We start from the raw sequence: 26,778 nt of genomic DNA, 5'->3' as shown, positions 1-26,778 counted from the left end.
TGGGGTTGGGGAGGGAGTTTGGATGCAGGAGGGGGTTCTGACCTGGGGCAGGAGGTTGGGGTACGGGACGGGGTGCGAGGTTCTGGCTCTGGCAAGGAGGCGCTTACCACAGGTAAGGTACTGGAAGTGGCCGGCTGCTGGTACGTCTCTGCGAGCCACTGGCGGGGGAGGGGAGGTGGCTCTGCACGTTGCCCCCCACCGCCAGAACCGTCCTCAAAGCTCCCATTGGGCGGAAACCGGCTAATGGGAGCTGCAGGGGCACTGCTTATGGGCATGGGGAGTGCATGGAGACCTGCTGTCCCCCTCCCCCAAGGGGCGCACAGAGACATACCAGAAGCCGGCTGCTTCTGGGACCTGGGGCCAGAGCTTCTGGCGTGGGGCCAGAGCCCTGCTGTGCCTCCTGACGGGAGCCACCTGTGGTAAGCATCTCCCAGCCAGAGCCTGCACCTCGCAGCCCCTCAAAAAATGGCTGCCTACAAGGGGGCAGCCAAAGAGCCACATGCAGCTCCGGCCCCCTGACCTAGAGGATAATAGTGTTAGAAGTAATAGCCAGCATGGATTTGTCAAGAACAAATCATGCCAAACCAACCTAATTTCCTTTTTTGACGCAGTTACTAGTGAATGGGGCAAGCAGAAGATATGATGTAGTTTGATTTCAGTAAGGCTTTTGGCACAGTTATATGTGACATTCTCATAGACTAGGAAAATGTGGCCTAGATGAAATTATTATAATGTAGGTTTGCAACTTCTTGAAAAACTATTAAAAAAAAAAGTTGAGTGATTTGCTGCCACACTGGGAGGATGAATCTAGTGGGGTCCTGCAAGCGTCTGTCCAGAGTCCAGTACTATTCAGTCATTTCAATAGTGACTTGGATAATGGATTGGAGAGTATGTTTATAAAACCTGTGGATGACAGCAAGGTGGGAGATGTTGCAATCACTCGGGAGGACAGGATTAAACTTCCAAAGGACCTTGACAAACTGGAAAATTGATCTGAAATCAACAATAAGGGTAATTAAGCACTGGAAAAGCCTTCGAAGAGAGGTTGTGGAATCTCTATCACTGGAGGTTTTTAGGAACAGGTTAGACAAACACCTGTGAGGGATAGTCTAGGAATACTTGATCTTGCATCAGTGCAGGGGGCTGGATGATGTGATCTCTTAGAGTCCTTTTCAGCCCTACATTTCTATGGTCTTGGGAGGTTCTCCATTCTATTTGTGACACTACTTTCTTCATAGCTCCGATCTGTGTTGCTGCATTAATTTTCATGTTCGTGGCCTGCCTGATTAATTTAGGTGGAATAAAGGTTCCCAAAGAGCTAAAGGTGTTAACATAACCCAGTTACAGTTGAATGTTAAACAGTTTTAAACAAGGTTTGGAGTTTGGTATATAGTGACCGTAGCCTGCTTAGTACCATAGCAAACACACCATTAAAAGCTTTTAAACCTCTTATTGAAGATACCGAAAAAAAGTGCTAGTGGGAGTGGGGGTAGGCGGAAGGGGATGGGAGAAGGGCTTATTAAAGTATTAAGTAAGTCTTTTATTTTAACAGCACTTTTTGTTTCCATATTTTAGAGGGAGAATTTTTAGAAGGAAAACCCCCTTGTCTGACAGTTTTTTCGATTGTATTAAAACTAGTAATAGCTGTCCTTTATGACGAAAAGAGAAGTTAGTTGAGCTGGGCGGAAGCTGTTATTGCGGCTGCTAAACTTGGATTCCATTTCCCAAAAAGACAAACATGCACAAAAGAGAAGAGAAGAGAATAGCAAAGCTAGAAAATGCAGCTCTGTCTTTTTCTTGTTGACTAGTACTTGTAAACTTACTGAGAAAACACAGGCACAGCATATTGTTTTGTTAGCAGGCTGTTTAGGGCACTGTTTGTAGGTGTGCAGGCTCACAGCAGTGTTGCAAAATATATAGCTTTGGCCAGCTAAGCCCGACTCTTATTAAACAGAAAGCAAAAGAAGAGAGATAGGAAAGAAAAGAAATAAGGTAGGAAAGGATAGAGGAGATAAAGTCTCAGAACCCGCATGGTGGTCAGGATTCAGCTGGAGCTAGAAGAGGTGGCAATGTCATCTGGGCTCCGCCCCCATTTTTTTGCCCAGATTGGTCAGGACACTTCTTCGTATCAGGATGATGAAGGCTGGGGTCCCAGGAGACAGAAGGAGTGGCAGTCATGATGGTGAAGCTAGCTCCAGAAGCTAATTTGTCCCCCAAAGGTTTTTTTTTTTAAATGACCGTAAAAAGGAGGGACAGGTAGAATAGCCCATTTCCTTGCTGTTTTGTTACTAATTAGTCCTAATTTCTGACACACCAGTTTTGTTTATAAATTTTTGGTCCTTAACTTTTTTTGTTCCCCAGGCATGATTTTAACAGTCCTTGAGTGGTATTAGTGAAACCCTTCTTGTTTAAATTAATTTAGTTTTTTGGATTTCTTTACCTCTTTTGAAACAATTTTATATAATAGGTCATTGTGACAATTCATGCATCATTACCCACTTTTTACAGTTGAGCTCACAATTAGGGTAAACTTGTAGGCCCAATTATTACAACAGGCCCAACATTCAGAAGAAAATATAGGTAGTTACTTAGCTTGGCAGGAAGGCAGTTTTTCACTCTAATCTAAATGAAGGTGATATTAAGCTTAGATTCAGACTGTATCAGATTTGAGTATTAGTTTGTTTCCACTAGCACTTTTGTAATTCAGACTTTATGTGTATATTTGAATCCAAATTCCGAGCATAGTATTGACTTCATTGTGATTATCTGGCAAGACTGTTTCTTGTTTTCTGCAGATTGAAGTAACAAAAACAGGGCTTCAGGCATCCCTGTTGGTGAAGGCTCCAGAGACAGGAGAATTATTTGTGAATTTTGACCCTCAGATATTGACTTTAATTCGGGAAACAGAGTGCATGGCTCACATGCACCTTGAAATCCCGCCCTTCGCCATTGCTCTACAGCAAAAGCAGGACTCATACAAGAAGAATTTCAATCAACTGCAGGTAGGTTTATTTTATTCTTTTAGCTCTGCATAGAGCTATTGAAATCTCCAATAATTTCATGAAAGATAAAAATACTATCTTATTTAAACATTGAAAATGAACAAATTCAGACTACTATGCACCAGGAAAGTGATTAAGGTGGGAAAAGGACTTGACAGTTCACCTCCATCTTTTTCATGCTATTTTTTAGGTGCTACTATAACTTTGTCCTTAAACATAACCTCTAGGAGGCATGGCAGTGTGGAAGGAAGGCACTGAGGTATAGAAGTTTGGAGGGGTGGAAGCAGTTCCTAAGTAATATATCCTTATTGCTGTATGAGTTCAGGCAAAACAGTTGACATTTCTCAAACACAACTGTAGTTCAGCTTTGAGCACAATCTGGATAAGGGACAGCAATGAGGCATGCCGACCCAGCAGTTGCCCCTAAGACTTGGTCTACATTAGCAGGGGGGTGGGGGTCGATGTAAGATATGGAACTTCAGCTACGGAAATACCGTAGCTGAAGTCGACGTATCTTATTTCGACTTACCTCTCGTCCTCACGGCATGGGATCGATGGCCATGGCTTTCCCGTTGACTCTGCTACTGCTGCTCGCTCTGGTGGAGTTCTGGAGTCGACAGGAGCATATTCGGGGATCGATATGTCGTGTCTAGACAAGATGCGATATATCGATCCCCGATAAATCGATCGTTACCCGCCGATACGGTGGGTAGTCTGGACATACCCTAAAAGTATTGTGCCTTGGATAGGCACAAAGAGTCCAGTAACTAGGCAGTGCAGCTGCTTCACCAGCATTACACTTGGTGTACTTTTTAGGCCTGCTGTGCTAGACGATGCAGAGAGAAGATGAATCTTTGGTTTCTCCCCTGGTCTCGTAATTTCCTTTTTGCAAGTTAGCTGTCATCAGCAGTGATACAAGCCAGCAGCAATCATTAGGCTCAAAAGAATGTGACCAAGGATGGAAGATGGCTGATGGGGAAATCTCATGATTTTACTGCAAGCTCTTGGGTAAGGGATTCTCATTTTCTCTGGGTATGTCTACAGTGCAATAAAAGACCCATGCCATGGCTGCAGCTGGCCTGGCTCACAGGGCTGGGAGAGGGGAGGGTCTCAGAGCCCAAGTTCCAGCCCAAGCCCCAACATTTACACTGCTATTTTTAGTCCTGCTGCCCGAGTCTGAGCTCTGAGACTCAATGCCATGGGTTTTTTATTGAAGTGTAGACATACCCTTTTTGTGTAGCACCTAGTCCTAACTGTAGTCTGCGTGCTGCTGCAATACGAGTATATAATATAAGCTTTTTTAACTCATGTCCTTCAGCACCCCCCTTGTTGCTCCTTTTCTTCATAATTATTTTCTCATATGGGCAGTGTAATGATTGCTTGATTCTTTTTCAGTACTTTGAAGCTGTCAAATGTTTCATACTATGACAAATCTCAAAAAATATTCTGAAACTTTATGCTTGAGTTATGAGAGCCAGTTGTCACTGGGGCATGAGGAGGGGGTTTCAGTAAAAAGCTTGTGCCTAGACTGTTTTTATCTCCATCATTCTTCTAGAGACCCATTGGTCTGGCTCAGAGCAGAGAGGATCAAAGCTGACTTTTAGCTACTGTTAATAGACTGGGTTTCAGGAGAGGAAGCAAGTCCTGGGGAAAATTTCATTGGCTTAATATGCTGATTTCAAAGAATGATGCGGAGGCGCTCTGGTCCACTTCAAGAAAGAGCCCTGTGACTCTGCTGAGATTCCTATATAATAAAATAGAGGAAAGGAGGCCTGTTTCTGACCATTCTTGTTTCATCATGCTGGGAAACAGGAGAAGTCAGTGTTCTGGGTAATGCAGGATCCCTTTCTTGGAAATAGAGCTTGAGGTGGGTCATGTTTGCATGACTGAGAAGGAACTCTTGGCGAGTAAAACCTGTGGAGAGTTCAGGAAGAGGCCTGTAGATTGGTTCCTACTCAAAACTTTTGGATTTCAAGAAACTGAAACAGATTAGGTCACTTTATCAATTTAAACAACTGGTTTGGACTTATAAACCAGGTTGTTTATAGAATACCATTTCAATCTTTGTCGTCCTTTATATATACATTTCAGTGGTGGGCAGTGGCATCCTGTCATGCTGTTTTATGTGGTAAGATCACACAGTAGTGAAACAAGTATATTTCAAACTAAATATTTGTAGTCTCTGGATATCTTTATATCAAATTTCCAGGTATATTCACAGATTTGTTAAAACATATTCTGCTAACTCCGTTTAAACTTAAAACTGCATCACCAGTTGTCAGAATGTCTTCATATGATATCTTTTGACTGGGATGTTAAAAGATGGCTTTTCTTTAAAAAAATTAGAAGTATTGGCTTTGGGTCTCAAAAATATTCAAAATTCTGACTACTAATTTACTTGTATTATCATTTAGGTCACATGAAAAGGTATTGCAGAAAAAAGACTTTAACACCAATATCAGATCCGTATATAGACTTAACCCCCTGACCCACCAAAACTGAACCTACTTCTTACAATTTAGCAACCTTTTTAGCATTTAATGTCAAAACTACTTAACACAGCAAACACTGATTTTTCAAAAAGGCTCCAGAGATAATCCTGGCAATTACAGCCTGTTAAGCCTAACTTCAGTACCAGGCAAGTTGGTTGAAACTATAGTAAAGGACAGAATTATCAGATACATGGATGATGAACACAATATGTTGGGGAAGAGTCAACATGGCTTTTGTAAAGGGAAATCATGCCTCACCTATCGATTAGGATTCCTTTAGAGTGTCAACAAGCATGTGCACAGGGTGATGCAGTGCATATAGTGTACTTGGACTTTCAGATAGCCTTTGACAAGGTCCCTCATCAAAGGCTCTTAAGCAAAGTAAGGAGTCATGGGATAAGAGAGAGGGTCCTCCCAGGGATCAGTAACTGGATAAAAGATGGGAAACAAAGGTAGGAATAAATGGTAAGTTTTCACACTGGAGAGAGGTAAATAACGCAGCTTCCCAGGATCTGCCCTGGGACCTGTGCTATTCAGCATGTTCATGCTCAGTGTGCAGCAGCAGTCAAAAAAGGTAACAGAATGTTAGGAACCATTAGGCAAGGGATAGATAATAAGAAATAAAATATAATGCCACGATGGTACACCCACACCATGAATACTGCTAGCTGTTCTGGTCACCCCATCTGTTGCAGTGTTTACACATCCCGTTCCCCTTTGAGTTGGATCATGGGTGTCATGGCACTGCAGTTACAGTCTATCAGACTGTCCTGGGATTCAAGATACTTTGGCTCAGTGGCCAGAGTGAAAGTGGCTATGCTGGTGTTCAGGGCTTCATGGCCTGATGACCCGAAACAAAGTGGGAGCTCTCGAGTGCTGGGCTGCATGGCCTAGTGGCCAGGGTCAGGGGCCGCCCCCCCGGGGGGTGATACCCAGGGTAGGGGGCCCCGGGCCCTCCCTACTTCACTGGGTCCCTGCCCAGGGTCCTGCAAGTGGCAAGTGTGTCCACCAGCCAGTCAGCAAGGATCCTGCTGCAACACACTGACTCTGCTTTAAGGGGGTTACAACTCACTTGCTCCCCCTCCCTGGGACACTTCTTACCCTGTTTCCTGAAGTCGTGGTCTGTTTGATGTTGGGGTCTCCGGGCTCTTTGGTGCAGGTAATTCTCTAGGACTCTGACTGCAGCTGGTTAGCTGTAGGCAACAGGTCTCCCGTCTGGTTCTCAGGATCTCTGGCTCCCACAGGCAAGGGCTATAGCGGCTCCTGGGCTGGAGCTTCCACCAAGCATCCTTCCTCTTTGACACTCATCCCAGACTAAGCTGAGCTGTTCTCCTTTATACTAGGACAGCAGTTGGACCATGCCCAGCATGGTCTGAGGGCGGGATTAACCCTTTCTTGCTAGTGTGGGGTATGCACAACCTGTCACACCATCTCAGAAAAGATGTATTAGAATTGGAAAAAGTACAGAGAAGGGCGGCAAAATGATTAGGGATATGGAACAGCTTCCATATGAGGAGAGATTAAATTCTGGGACCGGTCAGCTTAGGAAAGAGATGACTGATGGGAGGATATGATACAGGTCTATAAAATCATGAATAGTGTGGAGAAAGTGAATAAGGAAGTGTTATTTACCCCTTAGCATAACACAAGAACCAGCGGTCACCCAAGGAAATTAATAGGCAGCAGATTTAAAGGAAGGAAGTACTTCTTCACACAATGCTCAGTCAACCCGTGGAACTCATTGTTGGGAAATGTAGTGAAAGGCAAAAGTATAACTGGGATAAAAAAAGAATTAGATAAGTTCATGGAGGATAGGTCCATCAATGGCTATTAGCTCAGATGGTCAGAGATGCAACCCCGTGCTCTGGCTGTCCATAAACTTCTGGCTGCCAGAAGCTGGGACTGGATGACATGTCAAAATTGCTTTGTTCTGTTGATTCCCTCTGAAACATCTGGCACTGACCATTGCTGGAAGACAGGATACATGGTTAGACGGACTATTGGTCTGACTCAGGATAGTCATTGGTAGGTTCATGTTAAAGTGTTCCTCTCTGTTAGAATGCTGCACCCATCCACACTTGGCTGCAGTATCTTGGCCTGAGACCAAAACTGAAAAAAGTAACCTTAAATTTTGGATGCCCAGCTTGAGTCATCTGAGACCCAGTATTTCACAGGTGTGGATCCACTTGCCACTACAATTGCTTTAGGTTAGTTTGCAGATACTCACTCACTTGTGGAAAAATTAGGCTTTAGGAGAGTTAAGGTGGGTACCCAAAGCTAAAGGGTGTCTTTTAGAACTTGTCCCTAGGTGGTGTACTAGGCTCTGAGAACTAGACGTGTATCCTGTCATTGTACTAAGTGGCACTGTTGGAAGTGCTGTCTACTAGATTAAATATAAGAGGCCCTGATCAATATGTTCAAGATAACATTTTGTTTTCAGCAAGGATGTTAATTTTGTTATCTTAGCTGAATTCTAATTCGGATTAGACAGTGACACTGAGGTCCCCTCAAAGCTTCATTTAAGTTAGTTCTTCTCTTCCCTTTGTTCCAATTATGTTGTGCAGTGGTGGCAGTGCATTTCAGTGATCAAGTGTTCGTGGTATTTTTTTGTAGGAGACTTTAGGATTCTTAAGGATTAGCAGTGTCATTAAAAATATAGAGTTAAAGCCAATGTGAAAAGAATCAAATGTTTCATTGTTTCAAAAATACTTTTTATAAAATGGAAAATAATAAAAACCTGACTTTTCATGATGAGCGGAACTTTGTTTTTAATTAACTGGATGCAAATATCAGCATAGCAAAAGGTTTGCATCGTGCTTGTTAATTGGTGTTCTTACCCTCCATTTATTTCAGATGATGCTGGCAGAATATAAGAGAATTAAATCAAAAATACAAACACCCATTGATCATCTAATGGCTCCTCACTTAGCTAATGTAGATGATGCTATCCAGCCTGGTTTAACTTCACTAAACTGGACCTCCTTGAACACTGAGAAATACATAAATAATATTTTTGACAAACTAGGTAAGCATGCTTGTAGTGAATCAGTATTCTTCCATTAAACTCTGAGTTGTTTGCTTCAGTCCAGATATACGTCCAATGTTAAATGCAATATTCATTTTTTATTATACAAATTATACTGTTGCATAAATTAAGACACCAAAATTCTCACCTGTAATGTACTGTAATGCTTATTCACCCCATGGGAGCCAAATTCTGAGCTACCTTAAATTCAGTTCAATCTCACTGACTTCCCTGGAATTGCAGTGGGGCTGTATGGGTTATACATCAATATTGCTGCCATGCCAATACTTGAAGAAAATAAGAAGGAAAGGGGCAAACCCTGTCAAACTTCACCATTGTGATATTCTCCTCCACTTCCCCAGCAGCTCCCACATATCAATCTCTACCTTGTCTGGGCTTCTCTGCACCTTTACCTGAAGGTCCTCTTATGTTGTCACTGAACAACTTCTTATCTTACTGAGTTTGCATTTTTTCTAAAACTCTTGTAAATCCACTAATACATAAGCTGCCATCCAGGGCTCCAGTGCCTTTTGAATTTTTAGCATGTACTGTCATACTGGGACAAGCAAAAATAAACTCCCCAGGCCTCACAAAACTAAAACCACCCCCAAAAAACTGAAAAGAGAATATAAATAACATTGTATGGCATGCACCTTTGTCTGCAACAGCCTGGGAGAAGAGATGGGTTTTGTAGCCTGTCCCAAAGGTCAACAGATCTGGCTTACTTCAGATCCATTTAGTGCCAAAGATACCTACATCCCATCCAAAAGTTCCTTCATCTCTAATAACTAAAATTACTTATATCAGGAAAAAATACAGGAAATGGTGCTTAACATGACTCACAAAGTGAATCCTGCAACATTAAGTTACCTATCCATAAATGACCTGGGTCCCTGATTGTGGCTGTTTGTTACATATTGTACTCCATCGTTAATTCTTGTCAGATCCAGGTATGCTGAGCTTTGAGCAGTCACTTAAGCTCTCTCAACTGAAACATCTAGAACAAAAAAAACCTGTGTAGATAATGCTTGCAAGCTTCTTCGAAGTTAAAAAATGTTATTTAAGTGCAGGGTGGTATACCTTGTCAAAATGTTTCAATATTAGTTTGGATATATGGACGGTCAGTAAATTAACTAGTATAAAGGAAAAAACTTGCTTGCTTGTTGCCGCTCATAAGTAGCAAATTTCTTAATTGCAAATTTTGAGTTTTTGAGTAGTAGATAGTGAAATGGGGGCCAGATTTTGCTGCACATCGTCTGTTGCGCACATGCTAAAATGGTAGTTCTTAGAAAAACTTTATTTCATTAATTCATAAACCTTACTCCTTAAGTCATAACACTTAAAATGAAAGAAAAATTGATGTAGTCTAATGTGATCAGTCCAAATATATCAGCATGTTGAGGACAAAAGCATGAGAAAGGAATTAGGTGGGGCTTCATAACAACTACCATCTCCTCCCTTTGAACCTCTTTTGGATTTTTTTTTTAATATGATCTTTTGTTTGGAAAGCTGAGCTGGAGCTGCTGCTTGATCGAGTGAATGATCTGATAGAATTTCGTATTGATGCTGTTCTACAAGAAATGAACAGTGTGCCACTTTGTGAACTGCCAGAAGATGAACCACTTACTTGTGAGGAATTTCTCCAAATGACTAAGGTTATGAGACTTACTCTTCTAAAAATATGTTTAGTTACTCTATATTGAAGTATGTGCTTGCTGAGTGAGTGTGACTTGCTTTTCATTAGACATGAACACTGCACTAATGGTTTAAATTACTGAAGTAATTTGATAATGAGAATGACTAAAAATGTCCCAGTTCTCTGAGAGTGACATGTTTAAGATGCACAAATGTAGGAAAAGCACAAATGTTTCAGTTATGAGGTGGCTTGTTGAGCTTCCAGTGTCAGACCGACTATTGTAGTTACTCCTTGTCCTGTTTTATACCAATTAACTTAATTTGAAGATCTTCCAGTCACCCTTTTTCCTTTCACTGTCTTAGAGGTCTGACACTTGTCATGACATGGTTTCTTTGAAGCAAAAAGGACTGGAGGTGCCTGTGAACATGCTTTGGCTGTCCGGAGGGGTCAGCTCTCAATTGCTCTGGAGAGTAATACTATGGAGATTGTTGGAATTTGCAGGTTTTTTTTTCTCCCCATGGCTTCCTGAGCTGATCGGGATAGAGGGGGCCGGTGCACAGGCAAACCCTATCCCTGAGACACTACAGAAGAGTAGCTCTATGATCCTTGGAAAGACTTCATTCCCCACAGAAGGGTATGAGTTAACCCAATCATATTCAAGTTTTTAGTTTTCACATGTTATAGGCAAGTGAAAACAAGTATTGCTGGTTAAATCACAGTGAATTCTGGAATGAGGTGTTAGAATTACTTACAGAATTTAAAATTGCAAACAAAGAACAAATTAATTTTTAACTGACGTTCCACAGGCTTTCAGTTCCAGGGTTTCTCTTAGAACAACTAACCAAATTATTTAACTGTCTTCATGGAGCTAGTTCTTATGTCCATAAGTAGTCGCAGTGATGTCATGTGACTACTCACGTAAGTGTTAGCATGGTCTGATTTCCATGATTCTTAAAGCAGTAAGATACAGCAAACAGTGCATTTCTAGGCAAGTGTGTAATATAATTTCAGTGAAAGACCCTCTGAGAAGTAATCATACCTGAATACTTTCCCTTCAGTGTAGTTAGGATGTAACCTGTTGGTGGCAGGAGGTTAGTTTAAAGCCCCCAGTGCATGCAGTGGTCAGTGATACAAAGGTAATAGGCATCCATAATCTGTAAATTTGAAATATTTTGGGTAAAACTATAATTTGGATCTAGATAGCTAGCAATAAGTGGGAAAACAGATAAGAAAATGTCTAGGGCTGGATAAGAATTGGAGTGCTGCTGTGGTAACCCTAAATATGGGGATTCTAGTAGGTACATTGATGCAAATACACCTATAGTAGTGAAAACAGTCCTGAATGAATAGCTTCTAAACAGGAGCAAAGTGGCAAAGTAAGGGCTTGTCTAAACTGAAAAGTTGAACCACTTAACTATACCAGCATAGTGAGGATACAACTCTGTGTTGTGGATGCAGTTGAACTGGGATAAAGGAACATTACACTGTTCTAGTTTATTCGCATAAGGGAAAGAAAAGAAGCATTGCCTTTATACTGGAATAACTGCATCCCCCCCAGGGGTTGTGCTGGCGTAATTTACTGGATTTAAAAAAGAAAAAAGAGTCACAACCTTAATTTAATAGTTGCACTGGAACAAAATGTGCAGACCAATCCTAAGTCACAATTGGAAGTGATCTTGATTATTTGGAAGCATAGTATATTACATGTATTAGAACATTAAAATGTGCTAAAGGAAAATCTTTCCAGTTATTGATTATATTGAACTAGAATACCTGTTTGTGTGAAACTTCTCAGTGGAATATGAGGTGAAATCATCGGCCTCCAGTGCACCCAAGAAAGGAGACCATCAGCCTTACTCTGTAGTGTCTTAATACAGTTATAACACATGTAGCAAAAATAAAAGATTTAGAGCTGACCTCTTAAAGATGAATTTTGATTTTTGAAAAAGCAGCAAAGACTCCTGTGGCACCTTGTAGACTAACAGACATTTTGGGGCATGAGCTTTCGACGAAGTGGGTATTCACCCATGAAAGCTCATGCTCCAAAACGTCTGTTAGTCTATAAGGTGCCACAGAATTCTTTGCTGCTTTTACAGATCCAGACTAACACGGCTGCCCCCCTGATATTTGATTTTTGACATTCTGCTGACAATGGGGAGACGTGTTATAGGTGCAGTCAATTGCAGATACCTGTATCAGAGAAGACTAACTTTCTTGAAAGATATCTTGATCCTTTAGACATCAGGTTAGTGATTAGAAAATCAGAATGGAAAGATATCTCATTGGAAATTATTGAAGCCGTCTATCTCATGTGCTGCTTCAGTGCTCCTGCAAAGCTGCATTCACTATTGATCACAGGTCCAAAATCAAAGGCTGAATTGAAACGTTCTGAAATAGTTTAATTATGTAAAATAACATGATTTCTATTAAAAGTCATAACTTTTTGTCAGTCAGTTGAACTTGTAAAAATTTTTTTCAGTTTCTCAATGTTAAGTGTTGGAGCTCTTCCTCGCTTTTTTTCCAACAGGAAATTAATAGAAGTGAAAAGGTGGGAACTTCCTCGTGTTTTTCAATTTAAAATTAAACTTTCTGTTTTGAACACTTTTGACCAGCCCTAATGAAATGACAATAAGAATAGATATGTAACTGCTCTGTGTTAATATTTTGTCCCCTTCCCATACTTTCTGTTAACTATTTCACTTTAATCACTGTTACTCTAAAAAAGTTTTGGTATCCCGCCTGCCAATCTTAACCATGAATGCAGCGCTCACCAATATTTCCCTTGTGACCTGATGAAAGAATAACATGGAATTGATTAATGCTCCATTTGGACTGGCTTACTGACTCAAAATTGCAGAGTGTTTTTTAAGAAAACAAAACAAAACAAATTTGCTGATATAAATGGGACAGGCTGGATTATGCAGCTTCTTCCCTTTCTCACTAGTGTTCCTTATGAAAACTTAATAGTTTGGTGCAAATTTTGAGCAAAGTCATGTGACTCATTAAACTAAACAAAATGACCTTGAAAAACACTATTGTTGAGCGAGCCTGATCGTGCCAGACTTGCTATTGCTAACATAATCGTACAAAATCATGCATTAGGCCCCTTCCCAAAAATCAAGATATTTTAAAAGTAAAATTTGGCTGTCTATGTGCCTTCTGATTTTTTTGAGCTTTTACATTAATTAAACCTAGAAAGTGTTTTTTTAATAAAAGCTGAGATTCTCATGCAGTACCAGACTCTGGCGCTTTAAGAAAAACAAATATCAAAATAATTATGAGATTGCTTCAGTTCATGACACTGCACACTTGATCAATTTACATACCTTATTTCATGTCTAGTCTTATTGATGGTAGTGGGATTACTCATAAGATAATGTACCACTCAAAGTTGTTTGTGCCAGCAAAACTAATAAAAAAATCAGACTCAACAGTATTTGATGTATTTATTGATAGGAGCTCTGTGTTCAAGGTGCACAGACTTTGCATTTGAAAAGCTCATTGGTGGAAGAAGCAGCCAATGAGCTGATAAACATGTTATTGGACACAGAGGTGCATTCCAAAGGAGAAGATGAGAAGTCAGTTCTGCTTCCAGTCAATGCTGAAATGAATGAGGTGAATGAAAATACAGGTAAGAGGAAACACTTCAAAAGCAGTTGTCTTTTGCTTCACACTTAGTCTGTACATGTAGATAAAATATGCTGGAGGCCCAGAGGGCTCATAGTTAATTTGATACTTAGAGTCTTTCACATCTACAGATTACAGGCCTGAATCTAGTTTAGAGTTAATGAAAGGTGATACGAAACCTTTCAGCTGGCTAGTGATATCAATCCAACTCGCACAGCCAAGTGTCCATGTCACAGAAACTAGCACTGATAGGCATTATTTGGCCACCACATTTCACAGAGAAAGAACAAGGCTTGACTGGATAGGCAGAAAGACATATCTTCATATTCCCAGGGGTAAATCTACTAGGTCTGTATTGAATATAGAATTTAGTCTTCAGGTCACTGTAAACTGCAAAGTGATTTACCCATGGGCAAGACATTATGGACATCCACTCTCTTACACTTCTCTATGAAGATGGTATTAAAAATTTGTTAATTTCAAGACCTGTAATTGCATTCCTGTTTCTCTCTATAGTTTAATAAATTATGTTCTAAATTACTATAATTTTACTGATTTGCTTTTAACAGAGGAGGAAGGGAGAAAGGACAAAGTGGCATCCTCTCATACAGCAAGACAGATTATGGCTGGGATGTCTCCTCCTTTAACAAAGAAGAAGAGAAAGGAGATGGAAATGTTAGAGGAAGAAGCCCAAGAACTGCTTACCCACTTCAATCACCGCAATATTGATGCCCTTTTGAAGGTCACTCGAAACACTCTGGAGACCATACGCAAGCGCATTCATGCATCTTCTGCAATCAGCTTCTTAGGTAGCCATAGGTTCTACTACTTTACATTTTAATTAGTGTACCGAAAAGAACAATTAGACATGGTATCCTAGTACCATGCTAAACCAATGCCAGATCTTCAAAGGAGGGTGGAATAGGTGAACAAGCAATTTTGTGGGCTGGCTTGTTACACCACAGTTGCCTGCGTTGTACATTTTCCCCGGGAATTTTCCCCAAAAGGTGAATCCCCAGCTACTGGTAGGTTATGTTTATTATAGCAAAATTAAATATAAATATTTTGGGGCCAGTTGTATGAAAGTAGGCACAGCCTTGTGCATGCACAGGGTGACCAGACTTTGTAACTGAAAAGCTGGGACACTGTAACCTGTTGGGTCTTGAAGTTTGTATAGAGAGGTTTTGACACTACAGGTATCAACTCCCTCTGCTTCTTAGCTGACAAGCTGCCACAGACAAACACACATCTTTTAGGACTTGTTCATATATCATGAGAGTGAACACAAATCCAATTTATTTTCTTGGCAGCCCACCTTTAAAGACATAAATAAAATTAGAGGCTTCCATCTTTCATCTAAGTTGCATCTGCAATTTTGTGCACCACAATATTTGAGTATTCAATAATTCATATCCTATTTAATGTACAAATTGTATTTGAGTGCACAAATCAGATTATTTGCTAATAGTTTTGTTCAAATCTTTGTATACCAATTACCTTTAGCGGTGGGGGGAGTGCATAACGTAATGGCACAAGAGTTTAGAGGATTTTTGTGTTGCTATTGACTTCAGAGACTTTTAATGCAGCCTCAGTTACAAAATAAGTAGCTGGAATAAGTGTTCCCCTAAATAGTACTAAGTTCAGTAACCACCAATATGCTATATTTAAAAAAAGCTATAGATGGTGAAAACAGATCACTGTAGGTTGGTTTAGTTTCATATCCATGGACAAAATAAAGAATACTGTACAGGTTTTTAAAACTGTACTTATAGCAATCTGTTTTGTTTTTCCTTTAGACAATGACAGTGCTTCTAAGCAAAAACAGAGTGCTCAGCCTATTTTTCGGACTAGCATTAACCTGTCTATCCCAAATATTGTTATGATGCCAGCTTTGGATGAGGTACAGCAAACACTTAATAAAGCTGTCGAGAGTATTGTCAGTGTCATGAAAGGAGTTGGGCAGTGGAGTAAAGAGAGAATGTCTAAGGTTTGTCTTCAGTAGACTTCATTTTAAAATATATTTAAAAATCCTGCTCTTGAAAAATTTTGGACAGAAAATAAATATGATCATTCTACTTCCTACACAGAAAAAAATGCTAGAAAGAAAAATAGCTGCTTTGCGGTGCAGTAGCGAAGACAGTGATTCTGATGATGGAATGAGAGAGACTGGAGTAAAAAATGCTCGGGGTAATTAACTTTATAATATCACTGCCTGAGATTTAGACATAAATGTTGTCTTTCCTACGATATGTGTTCTGGGATATGTATAACTACTTGGATATGAAGATGATATCACTCAGAATACACTAATCTTATAGCACCCTGGAGGCCAGATTTGTGGTGCGTGAGCAGAAGAGGATACAAATACAGTGAGGGGCTGGGCACAATCCCTGTGCTTGCTATCCTGGTATACGAGGACCAGGAGAGTCTACAGCAGTGGTTCTCAAAGCCGGTCCACCGCTTGTTCAGGGAAAGCACCTGGCGGGCCGGGCTGATTTGTTTACCTGCCTCGTCTGCAGGTTCGGCTGATTGTGGCTCCCACTGGCCGCGGTTCGTGGGAAGCGGCTTGGGATGAAGAATATTGCTGGCCGCCCATCCCCCATCTGAATTACCTGAATTGGCTTAAGGAGAGTGCTAACTGTACCCTGCTAAAGCTGTGGCAGCCCTGCCTCTGTGAGGTTTAGCCCTCCCAGTACCTTCATGGAAATTCTGTCTGAGGTAGCCAAAATGTTTGTGGGGACTCCACTATGGTAGAATGTTCCCATGCCCACTCCAGTGTACACTGTGGCTTCACAGTCACAGTATAGTCTTTAGACCTGCACTTAACTTACCCCTTTATAATGTTACTTTACACCAGAAGCAGAGTGCACTTACATTTCCTTTCTTCAGTATAAGAAAATGTATTGCACAAGTGATTGTAGTGGTCACAGAGAAGCTGCTCTGAGGGTTTCAGGATGGAGTGCAAGTAGACTAACGCTGCGATATGGACTTTTAAAGACAAAGTTTATTTTGTGACTGCCTGTGCAGCCACTTACATTCAGATACCTAAATGATTAAAAACACATTTTAAGGTGCTGTCTACTTCCTGGGTGGTGATTTATAGTAGTGTTGGAGTGAATTTGAACTTAAGCCAAATTGTATCTATTTATCTTGGGTACTTACGCAGTCCCTATTAGTGTAGTATCTGTATGCCTCAAGCCTGCTAATATATTTATCTTCACATCACCCTGGTAAGATAGAGGAGTGCTAGTACTCCTGTTTTACAGATGGTGAACTGAGGCCCAGAGTTCAAGGGACTAGCTCAGTTGCCACAGGAAGTCTGTGGGGGAGCAGGGACTTGAAACCAGGTCTCCCAAGTTCTGGGCTAGCACCTTAATCACTGGACCATCCTTGAAGTAATACTTAAGTACACATAATGCTAATTTAGTACTTCCATTTTTTAGCAAATGGGATGGAGAGGGTGCCTTTTTGGGATCCTCCTTTCTTTAATATCAATATTCCTGAATGGTGGCCCACCTCCTTCTGCTTGAGATGATTTGACTTTATCTTCCTCCAGAGCTGGTTGATGCTGCTTCCAAATAACACACTTTTGGCTTAGTCACTCCAAGTGAATGACATGATATAAACTCATGAAAGAAAGAAAGACAAACAGGGATTGTTCGGATGAGACCGAAACAGAGTGCACTGCCCTATTCGGTGCTGGGGAGCTTGAAGTGAACAGGTGGCTATTTGGTGACAAGGATTGACTCTTCACTAGGTGTCTTTGGTGAAGAATGGCTTTGTATCAACCACTCGTAAAATTGACTATACTCTTCTGATTGATTAAAATATTAAGACTTAGAGGGAATGCCTATTGAGAGACCACATGTCTTCAACTTGGGAGTTTTGTCGAACTGAGAATTATAACATTTTCTTAAATTGGTTTTTACAAATACTTCCAATGACTCTGTCCTTTTAGATACCACCTCAGAAGTAGCAACTGCAAACTTGCCTGCTCCAGTGCAAAACAAAAACTACTACAAAAGTGTTTCTGAGAACAAGGAAATTATTAAATTGGTCTCCGTACTTAGTACTGTCCTCAGTTCTACCAAAAAGGTAAGCGAGCAGGGTTATGGTTGAATCTTACTATCTATGGCACCGTCCGTATGCCATGAAATATAAGGAGCCTACAACACTCGGCTAATGCATATAGGATGGTGGCGTTTATAAAAATTGCTTAATGAGAACAAGAAAAACTGTGATGATGGAGAGAGAACATTTGTAGTTGCATCATGTCCAGAAAGGGTAACTCTGAACAGTAAAAAAGCACACAGCTCTGAAAGCTTTGTGGGAGTTCAAGTTTATGTTTAACATAAAACTAAAAATTGATAACAAGTCCCCAGGGTGTGAACTACCCCACTGGACACATCTGAAAGAGTGTAGCTAGTACATCTTCATGATCTATGACAGAATGAGGGTGGTAATTTTTCACTAGTGACCAAGACACTTACTGTAGAAATGTATTCGTGAGAAGGCAAGATCCTGAGTACTGAAATAAAAGTTCTGCCAAAGCTAGTGGGAGTCCCTCAGTAAGACTGGTGTATTCAGCCCTCAGAGGAAAATCCAGCTGCTGCCTCTGCAGTTGTGGAGTGGGGCATAGATGTTCAGCCGCCTGAGGTGCAGTGGTCTGGTTGTGGGGAGATGACGCTATGGGTGTACATTCCTTGCATGCTATGGTGTTCATGGTGTGAAAGGGTTGAGCCTAGAGTGACCAGATGTCCCGATTTTATAGGGACAGTCCTGATTTTTGGATCTTTTTCTTGTAGGCTCCTGTTACCCCCACCCCTGTCCTGATTTTTCACATTTGCTGTCTTGTCACCCTAGGCTCAGAGACTGTATTGTTGTATGGGCAATGAGTGTCTGCTGGGCCTACTCAGAGCCACTGGCTTTTGAAGGTGCTCTGCAGCCTGGGAAGGGGGATTTACCTTGGTCTACCCTGTATCTGCTCAGAACCCAGCTCATCATTTAGGGCTGGTAACTGCATTGAAGATTTGGCCAGAAATGCATACATTCATGGATGGAATAAAGGGCACAGATGAGAATGTGCATGTCACAGTACATCATCAGTGTGCAAAAGGCCTAAACACAGTTCTGCCTAACATATAAGTGAACCACTACTGCCCTATGAGTCTAATAGCAATGTCCAGCATATGACACTGGTAGAAATCCAGGATAGTGGTTATTTCCTCATAGGCATGTAAATATATAAACCTCAAAGTAATGTTTATTTCTCATTATTCAGAAGTTGCAATATGGAAGTGGGTTACTGGAAAGTGCCAAAGGCAATATAAAAAAATAAAGATTGCAAACTAATTGGGCACACTCTTGTCTCAAAACTCTTCTTGGCTATGGGAAGAGAGATAATCCAAAGAGAAGAGAAAATGCCTCCTCTATTTGAATTCTTGCCACCAGACTGACTAAGGGCTTATCTACACTACCACATGGGGTTGATCTAAGATGCGCAACTTCAGCTATATGAATGGCATCACTGAAGTCGACGTATTTAGATCTACTTACTGCGGGGTCTTCACTGCAGTAAGTTGACAGCTCACGCTCTCCCGTTGACTCCGCTTGCGCTTCTTCTTTTGGTGGAGTACCGGAGTCAACGGGAGAGCCCTCAGCTGTCAATTTATCACATCTATACTATACTAGATGCGATAAATCGACCCCTGGATTGATCACTATCTGCTGATCCAGTGGGTAGTGTAGACAAGCCGTAAGACATTGCCCCTTTCAACCTAAAGGAACCATATTATTTCCATTGATTTGTAGTTGATGTTGCATACTAGTAACTGAGAGGATGTTTTAGTACTAAGTAATCTAACAGGTACATAGTGACTTGTTCAGACATATTCCGTATGTTTAGTTTTTTTGTATCTGAATAGATATAGCAGGATTTGCCTAACTTAAATATTTCAACAGCCTCCTGTTTATTGCTGCAGTGCAGCTTACCTCACCATTTGCTTCAACTGAACTTGAACCAACATCTGAAATATCTGAGAAATTACTTGTTCACAGCTGCTCACTGAGAAACTTCCTTTGACCTTGTAATTTATTCCAGGAAGTTCTTACAGCTCTGGAGCGTTTCAAATGTTATGACCACATCTGGCAAAGGAAGAAGGAGGAAACCATCAATAAATTCATAACAAGGAATCCTTTACTCTCTGAATTTGAGTCCCAGATCCTCCATTTCAGAGACTTGGAGCTGGAGATAAACTCGGAGCCTGAATACATCTGTGTGGGAGCTATGGCACTATATAGTGGTACAGTGGTCAGCTCAAGTATTTGTAGAACAAATGTTATACTTTCCCACTCTGACCTTTATCATTAATGCATATTGAAGCAATTGAGACTATTGCCTTAAAATGCACTTTTAAATTCTCACCATAATTATACCTCTGAGACCCATAAAAAGATTCTGTTGAGGGACAGTATCTTAAGCTTATCACCAGGCTTCTGTGATAAGATCTACTTTTACCCTTCAAGCTCAGATCTGAAGCATGAATTATCTGTGTCAAAATGTTACTGCTGTTTGGAAGGAGTCAAATGCATTTACTTACATTTAGAGTCAATTCATGAAATTGTTTCAAAGTTATTGCTGGGGGGAACTACTTTTATGCTCAGAACTCATTGGTGGCATGGCTGCAAGGGGTAGGTGTAGTTGCACTAGCAGAGGGAGACACTCTGTTGCAGGGGATATAAAGAGGTGTGTGACGTAATCACACTAGCCAGCATGTGGGCGGAACCAAGACTCAACCGGCCTGCCTTTCCCCTTCCTGCACGCTCCCTGCCCACCTGTGCACCATGGGAACTAGTGGCCCTTCAGAGGGAGGGAGGAGCCTCATTCTGTGACCCACAAAACAGGTAACATGCTCATGGGAATAAGAGGGCTCCCTGCATAGGAACGTATGACAGGTCAGAATAATAAATGTCACACTTTGCACAGCTAATAGAAGGACATAGAAGCAATAACCTATATTAAATGGGATAATTTAAACTAATCCTGTGCATTGTCACTAATATATATTCGTCATTGAAGCCAGAGCAGTTTCATGTCCTTGATTTAGATCTTGCTGTAAAAGATTTTACACCAGCATAGCAGAAGTAAGAATTGGGGTCTTAATTTTCCCCATTGAAATTGGAAACTTGTGCCCTTTAAATAAATGGCAAAGCTCCTACAAGTTAAATGAGTAGTTTTGGTATCTTTAGTTTTTTAAAGATTTCACTTAATTCCCTCCCCCAATTATTCTAAAATGATTTAAATAACTGTCCTATCATGTTTTTATTTAACCTGATAGTTCAGTGAATAAAATTGGGGTGTGGACAACTAAACTGATGAAGAAGATAATACATGTGCAGTGTGAGCGCTCACAATTGTGTAAAATAGAAATTAAGTAAAGAGCCAAACTGTGGCTCCCTCTGTGTGAATTCAGAGCAGGGGAAGAGTGCAGGGTCCATCCAAAGCACTCCATCACAGGAATCAGTCATCATTCAGATGCACCCTGGTTGGGGTGACACTTGAGCTATGAACAGTATTATGTACCCCAAAAAGGATGGTGGGCTGAGTTCTGTGCATGGTTTTTCCCTCACCACATGCACACTTGTACCTGGAGGCTAGAACTGAGGTTATGCACTTACAGAAGGGTGGAGCATTGGTTATAGCATTTGTGAAAATCGGACCCTGAAATGCTTGTAGAGATAGTCATTGCCACTCTTCAGCATGCTCTCTCCAGCATTCCTGAAGACATTACATAAATTGCCTTCTATAAGCATATAGGCTCCAACTACCAAAGCTCAGTGGCTCAAGGACCCTTGTCCAGCATCCTTATATCCCTTAGAGGCAAAAACAGGTCCTCGACAATCAGATTGTTTTAAGATGAGATTGAAATGATCATTCTGACAAAATTTACATTGTTTTTTGCCAAATCTCTTAACCTCACAAACACGAGAATAAAACACATATGTAACAGTCATCTGAAAACAAAATCAATGTCTATATTTGAAACAGTACTGACAATTTAACAAGAGAATCGTGTATAAAACCTGCTTTTGGGGAAATGATATAAAATGACTTGTTCTCTGTTTTCTAGCTGACCTGAAGCTAGCACTGGCTGCAGAAACCAAGGCTTGGATGATTGAGTTGGGGCATCACTGTAACAAGAAATACAGAACAGAGATGGAAAACATTTTCACATTTGTAGAGGAAATCGGCAAGAAACTGAATCGACAAATTAAGGATTTGGATGACATAAGAATAGCTATGGCTGCATTAAAAGAGATTAGAGAGCAACAAATCTGCATAGACTTCCAAGTGGTACCTATTGAGGTAATTAAAAGGGGATAAGTGTGTGTTTACTTGCAGTGTAAATTTTGAAAATGTGATGAGAAAATATATATATATATATATATATAGTAGTGCTAATATGAGCTAATTAGTTAATTAATAAAATGAGTCTGGTCCTGAAAGTCCTTCATGTGCAGAACTGCCATTAGGGCAAATGTAAACTCAGTGAGCCAAGAGGCAGCATGTAGGCGTGAGCCTGTCATAGCAGCAGAGAGAAATGGAGAGGCTCAGGCAAGTGAAATTCTTAAATGAGAATTACTAAGGCAGTTGACAAGAAGGTTGTTGCCCTTGGGTGCAGCAGAGGCCAAAGCGTATGGAGACACAAAGGAGGTGACTGTTAGAGGAATAGCCAGAGCTCTTTGGAGTCTGGTAGAAGAAGTCCATGCAGGCTTAAATGGCAATTGCACAATGGATCCTGAAAAGAACTGGGCTTCAATATAGGTGCTAGAGCAGGGCAGGTGATGTGACTATGCGGCTTCATGAGTGGCAGAGGGCAGGCTGACAGGTTTCAGAGTAGCAGCTGTGTTAGTCTGTATCCACAAAAAGAACAGGAGTACTTAGAGACTAACAAATTTATTTCAGCATAAACTTTTGTGGGCTACAGCCCACTTCTTCGGATGTGTAGAATGGAACACACAGACAGAAGATATTTATACATACTGTGACAGACCCAGGCCAGTGGGGTACAGGAGTCTGGTAGAGGGCAAATATACTGATCATTGGCTGAGTAGTTTTCTGTTCCCTGAGTGACCAGAGCAGGGGCCGCACTAGAGTAATCAGGATCCTGCTAGAACCAATTCAGGCAGACAAGCTGATTAGAACACCTGCAGCCAATCAAGGCAGGCTAATCAGGGCACCTGGGTTTAAAAAGGAGCTCACTCCAGTCAGGGAGGGGGGAGCCAGAGGAGAGGAAGTGTGTGAGGAGCTGGGAGCAAGAGGCACAAGAAGCTGAGAGTGAGAGGGGGTGCTGCTGGAGGAGTAAGGAGTACAAGCGTTATTAGACACCAGGAGGAAGATCCTGTGATGAGGATAAAGAAGGTGTTTGGAGGAGGCCATGGGGAAGTAGCCCAGGGAGTTGTAGCTGTCATGCAGCTGTTACAGGAGGTACTATAGACAGCTGCAATCCATGGGACCTTGGGCTGGAACCCAGAGTAGAGGGTGGGCCCGGGTTCCCCCCAAACCTCCCAACTCCTGATCAGACACAGGAGGAGTTGACCCAGACTGTGAGGAAGATCACTGAGGTGAGCAAATCTGCCAATAAGCGCAGGACCCACCAAGATAGAGGAGGAACTTTGTCGCGATACAGAGAACATGAAAAGGTGGAAGTATGCATACCAACTGTAAGAGTCCAATCAATTGAGATGAGCTCTCATCAGCAGGAGAAAAAAAACCTTTGAAGTGATAATCGAGATAACCCATAGAAGGTGTGAGGAGAACTTAACATAGGAAATAGATTCAATTAGTGTAATGACCCAACCATTCCCAGTCCCTGTTTAAACCGAAGTTAATTGTATCTAATTTCCATATTAATTCGAGTTCAGCAGTCTCTCTTTGGAGTCTGTTTTTGAAGTTTTTTTTGTTGCAAAACTGCCACCTTCAAGTCTGTCACTGAGTAGTTAGAGAAGTTGAAGTGTTCTCCCACTGGTTTTTGAATGTTATGATTCCTCATGTCAGATTTGTGTCCATTTATTCTTTTGCGTAGAGACTGTCTGGTTTGGCCAATGTACATGGCAGAGGGGCTTTGCTGGCAGGTTGCAACTCTGTGCTGAACTATGGGCATTTCAGGCTGACAGGTAGCCAAAACGAGAGGCAGGAGATGGTGACAGGTAGATCAAACAGAGCTGTAGGGAGTTGTATATGGTATAGGGAGGGTATACTGCAGATCTAAGTCAAGAAGGAAAATGGCGGTGGAATTGTGCCTGAGGATGTACATCTTGCTGGCAACAAGTACTTGATAAAGAAAGTGTTGCTGACTCTTGGTAGAATCACAGGTTCTCTTGATCAAGACAGAAAATTCAAAGTTTATGCTGTAATTTTAAAGAAAATACCCATTTCCTGTTCGATTGTTTCACCATTAAAGCATGGCCCTATCCCAGTGTAGTTTTGTATAGTGTGGCTTATTGATGGCTACACCTCAAATAGAAGTTTCTGACTTAAATTCCCAACCAGCAACTAACTATTTTGTGTTTCTGTTGTCCTGCCTTTTGAATTCTTTGCTCTTTAGTTAGCCTACTGCATGTTTTCTACTTACCAGAGATATTAGCAAGTCTACTCTCTTAGCTTGGATATATAAGGGGTGCATTTGCTGATGAAATGCTTGATTAGGACAACTGTTTTTCTATGCCAGTTTTCTCTAGAGTAAACTTCAGCAATTTCTGAAGTGCAGTTTATAGCTGACATTAAGGAAATATGCTAATGTGCTCCAAATATGAGTTGCGAACTGAAATACTGCGTTTCATACATGATACTTTCAGTATCCCTGGAAGATAGAAAGCATTCGTGCATTTGTTAGAGGTGCGAATAACAGACATATCTGTTGAGTCACATACAATTTTTTGGCTAGCTTTGTATCTTAGCGTACTCCTATACAACATCTTCCTTAGGAAAGCTCATATCAGGATTGATTTTTAGTCATTATTTGGCCTAAATTAAATGTTTTTCTTTGCTGTCATTAGTAGAGTACAGTTCTAGTCCCTCTTTCACCCATATTTTTGTTTGGAACAAAGAGTTCCCCAAAGTTCTTAAAGTTCTAGAATGAAAATATATTAGACCAATTTAATTGGTTTCTGATTACTTTAGCTAGTTGTCACAATGTAGCATATCAAAACAAAGCATCAGTGGTACATGTGAAAATTCAAGTACTCAGACACCATAATGTTGGAATCTATAGTATATGGGAGGGGGCAGAGTTGGGAGAGCAGGTAATAAAGTAGCTAATATACTTAATTGTCAATTCATACAGCTAAGATCTCTGGTAAATCTTGTCTGTGCTGGATTCCCACTGCTCTTAGTGGTAAATGTCTGATATTAGATTAAAGCATGTATGCAAAAGAAGATCTGTTCAAGAGTGCTGGCTATTTTATTGTAAAATGTTTAGCTATTCCTCTCTTCCATGTATTACCAGTGGTAGTGCTGAATGTAGTCATTATAGTGGGTCAGACCTGAAGCACAGCTTTAATTTAATTCTTTTAAAACTTATCACAATGAAAATGAATTTGTAGATTACATAGGCTCTTGTCATTATAACCAGAAAATAACGTTAGAGGAACAGGTTGAAACACAAACAAAAATCTATCAGAGCTGTGAAGAGGAAAAACAGTAGTTTTAATTTCTGAGTGATCATGGATGCCTGAATTGTTCTTCATGCACAACTATATTAGCATAGCCTTCCTGCTTCTCTCAAAGACCATATGGCACTGTCTTCAGTCTCCCAAATTTAAAATCTTGATGATTTATATATGTATTTTGTATAGAATATAGTATGTTCTGTACATGGTGGATATAGATGCAACCATTGTTCTGACAGGAATCCTATGCAATGTTAAACAAATATGAGCTGCTGGTGGCAAAGGAAGAGATGGAGAAGGTGGACACCCTGCGCTATATCTGGGAGAAGCTTCTGGTCCGGGCAAATGAAGTGCAGAATGAGCTAGTAGCTTTGCAGCCCAACTTCAGGGGAGAACTAATTAGCACTGTGGAGATATTCACTGAAGATTGTCATCAGTACTATGCGGACTACGACAAGGTATTAATCTGTGGAGTGTTTCAAAAGAAAGAAACTTAAAAAAAAAAACCCAGCATGGAAGTTCTCTGTGTGACCTTTGTAAACCCTGTGGTGTTCAACTTCATTACAGAGGGGGCTGTGATCATGGAGCACGAGAGTCAGCTAACTTTTTTTTCTGGAGCATGTGGTAGGGGTCACGATTTTTCAGTGAGGGGAGCTGGGGGCAAATGGGGATGATAGTTCAATGTTTCAGAGGCCTGCACAATACAAAGGCCAAGCCTATTGAATAGTGCTTGTACTCCAGTTAGTGCAAGGCTTGTCTGGCATGTAAGAGGCTGGAAGCTCTTTGCACCGTCCCATTTTCATTGTTGCAAAGAAGACAGGAAGAGTCAGTCTCCAGTGAACCAGCTCACTAGTATCTGTTCTCACACCAGTGGAAGGGACTAGCGATGTGTACTTCTTAAAGATCCTTCCTGACTCATTAAGTATGAAAAGTACTTGAATCCCCTTCTGTCACCCTTAGTCGTGTCAAGGACCTTTCTCTATGATTGGGCGTGCTGATCTCTCTGATACTACTAGATGTGAGTCAGAGTGGCAAAACTCAGTAGTAAAAACTATTAATGAAGTTAACACTTGAACAGACAGTGAAATCATATGTTCCAAATGCTTTATTTTTAAAATTGGTGATTAGCATCTTTAACTTTCTTCTTCCAGAATGGACCAATGGCGGTTGGTCTTGAGCCTCAGGAAGCCAGTGACAGGCTTATCATATTCCAGGTATTCATTCCCAATTCAAAGACTTAATTAAAATGTCATGTAAGTAGCAAAAACATTTCAGTCAGTCAGAATTTAGCAGAATACTTAAATAAATTCTACAAGGCTATATAGC

At 40.9% G+C, this 26,778-nt stretch overlaps 1 protein-coding gene across 4 annotated transcripts in view; it reads left to right on the top strand.

Annotated features, from left to right (window-relative positions):
• DNAH5 (dynein axonemal heavy chain 5) overlaps nucleotides 1-26,778 on the top strand; it is a 300,951-nt gene that overhangs the window by 111,886 nt on the left and 162,287 nt on the right. For all 4 annotated transcript variants that reach the window (XM_050937377.1, XM_050937378.1, XM_050937376.1 and 1 more), the window contains exons 15-26: nucleotides 2,796-3,002; nucleotides 8,348-8,519; nucleotides 10,029-10,174; nucleotides 13,612-13,786; nucleotides 14,352-14,591; nucleotides 15,579-15,769; nucleotides 15,870-15,969; nucleotides 17,741-17,877; nucleotides 19,883-20,084; nucleotides 21,912-22,147; nucleotides 25,692-25,910; nucleotides 26,604-26,666. In XM_050937377.1, the coding sequence (XP_050793334.1) occupies nucleotides 2,796-3,002; nucleotides 8,348-8,519; nucleotides 10,029-10,174; nucleotides 13,612-13,786; nucleotides 14,352-14,591; nucleotides 15,579-15,769; nucleotides 15,870-15,969; nucleotides 17,741-17,877; nucleotides 19,883-20,084; nucleotides 21,912-22,147; nucleotides 25,692-25,910; nucleotides 26,604-26,666 (2,088 nt within the window). The remainder of the gene's footprint in view (nucleotides 1-2,795; nucleotides 3,003-8,347; nucleotides 8,520-10,028; nucleotides 10,175-13,611; nucleotides 13,787-14,351; nucleotides 14,592-15,578; nucleotides 15,770-15,869; nucleotides 15,970-17,740; nucleotides 17,878-19,882; nucleotides 20,085-21,911; nucleotides 22,148-25,691; nucleotides 25,911-26,603; nucleotides 26,667-26,778) is intronic.

Source organism: Gopherus flavomarginatus, chromosome 2 (assembly GCF_025201925.1).
Source record: "Gopherus flavomarginatus isolate rGopFla2 chromosome 2, rGopFla2.mat.asm, whole genome shotgun sequence".
In the NCBI taxonomy this organism is placed as follows: domain Eukaryota; kingdom Metazoa; phylum Chordata; order Testudines; family Testudinidae; genus Gopherus; species Gopherus flavomarginatus.
This window is presented reverse-complemented; position numbering and strand designations above follow the sequence as displayed.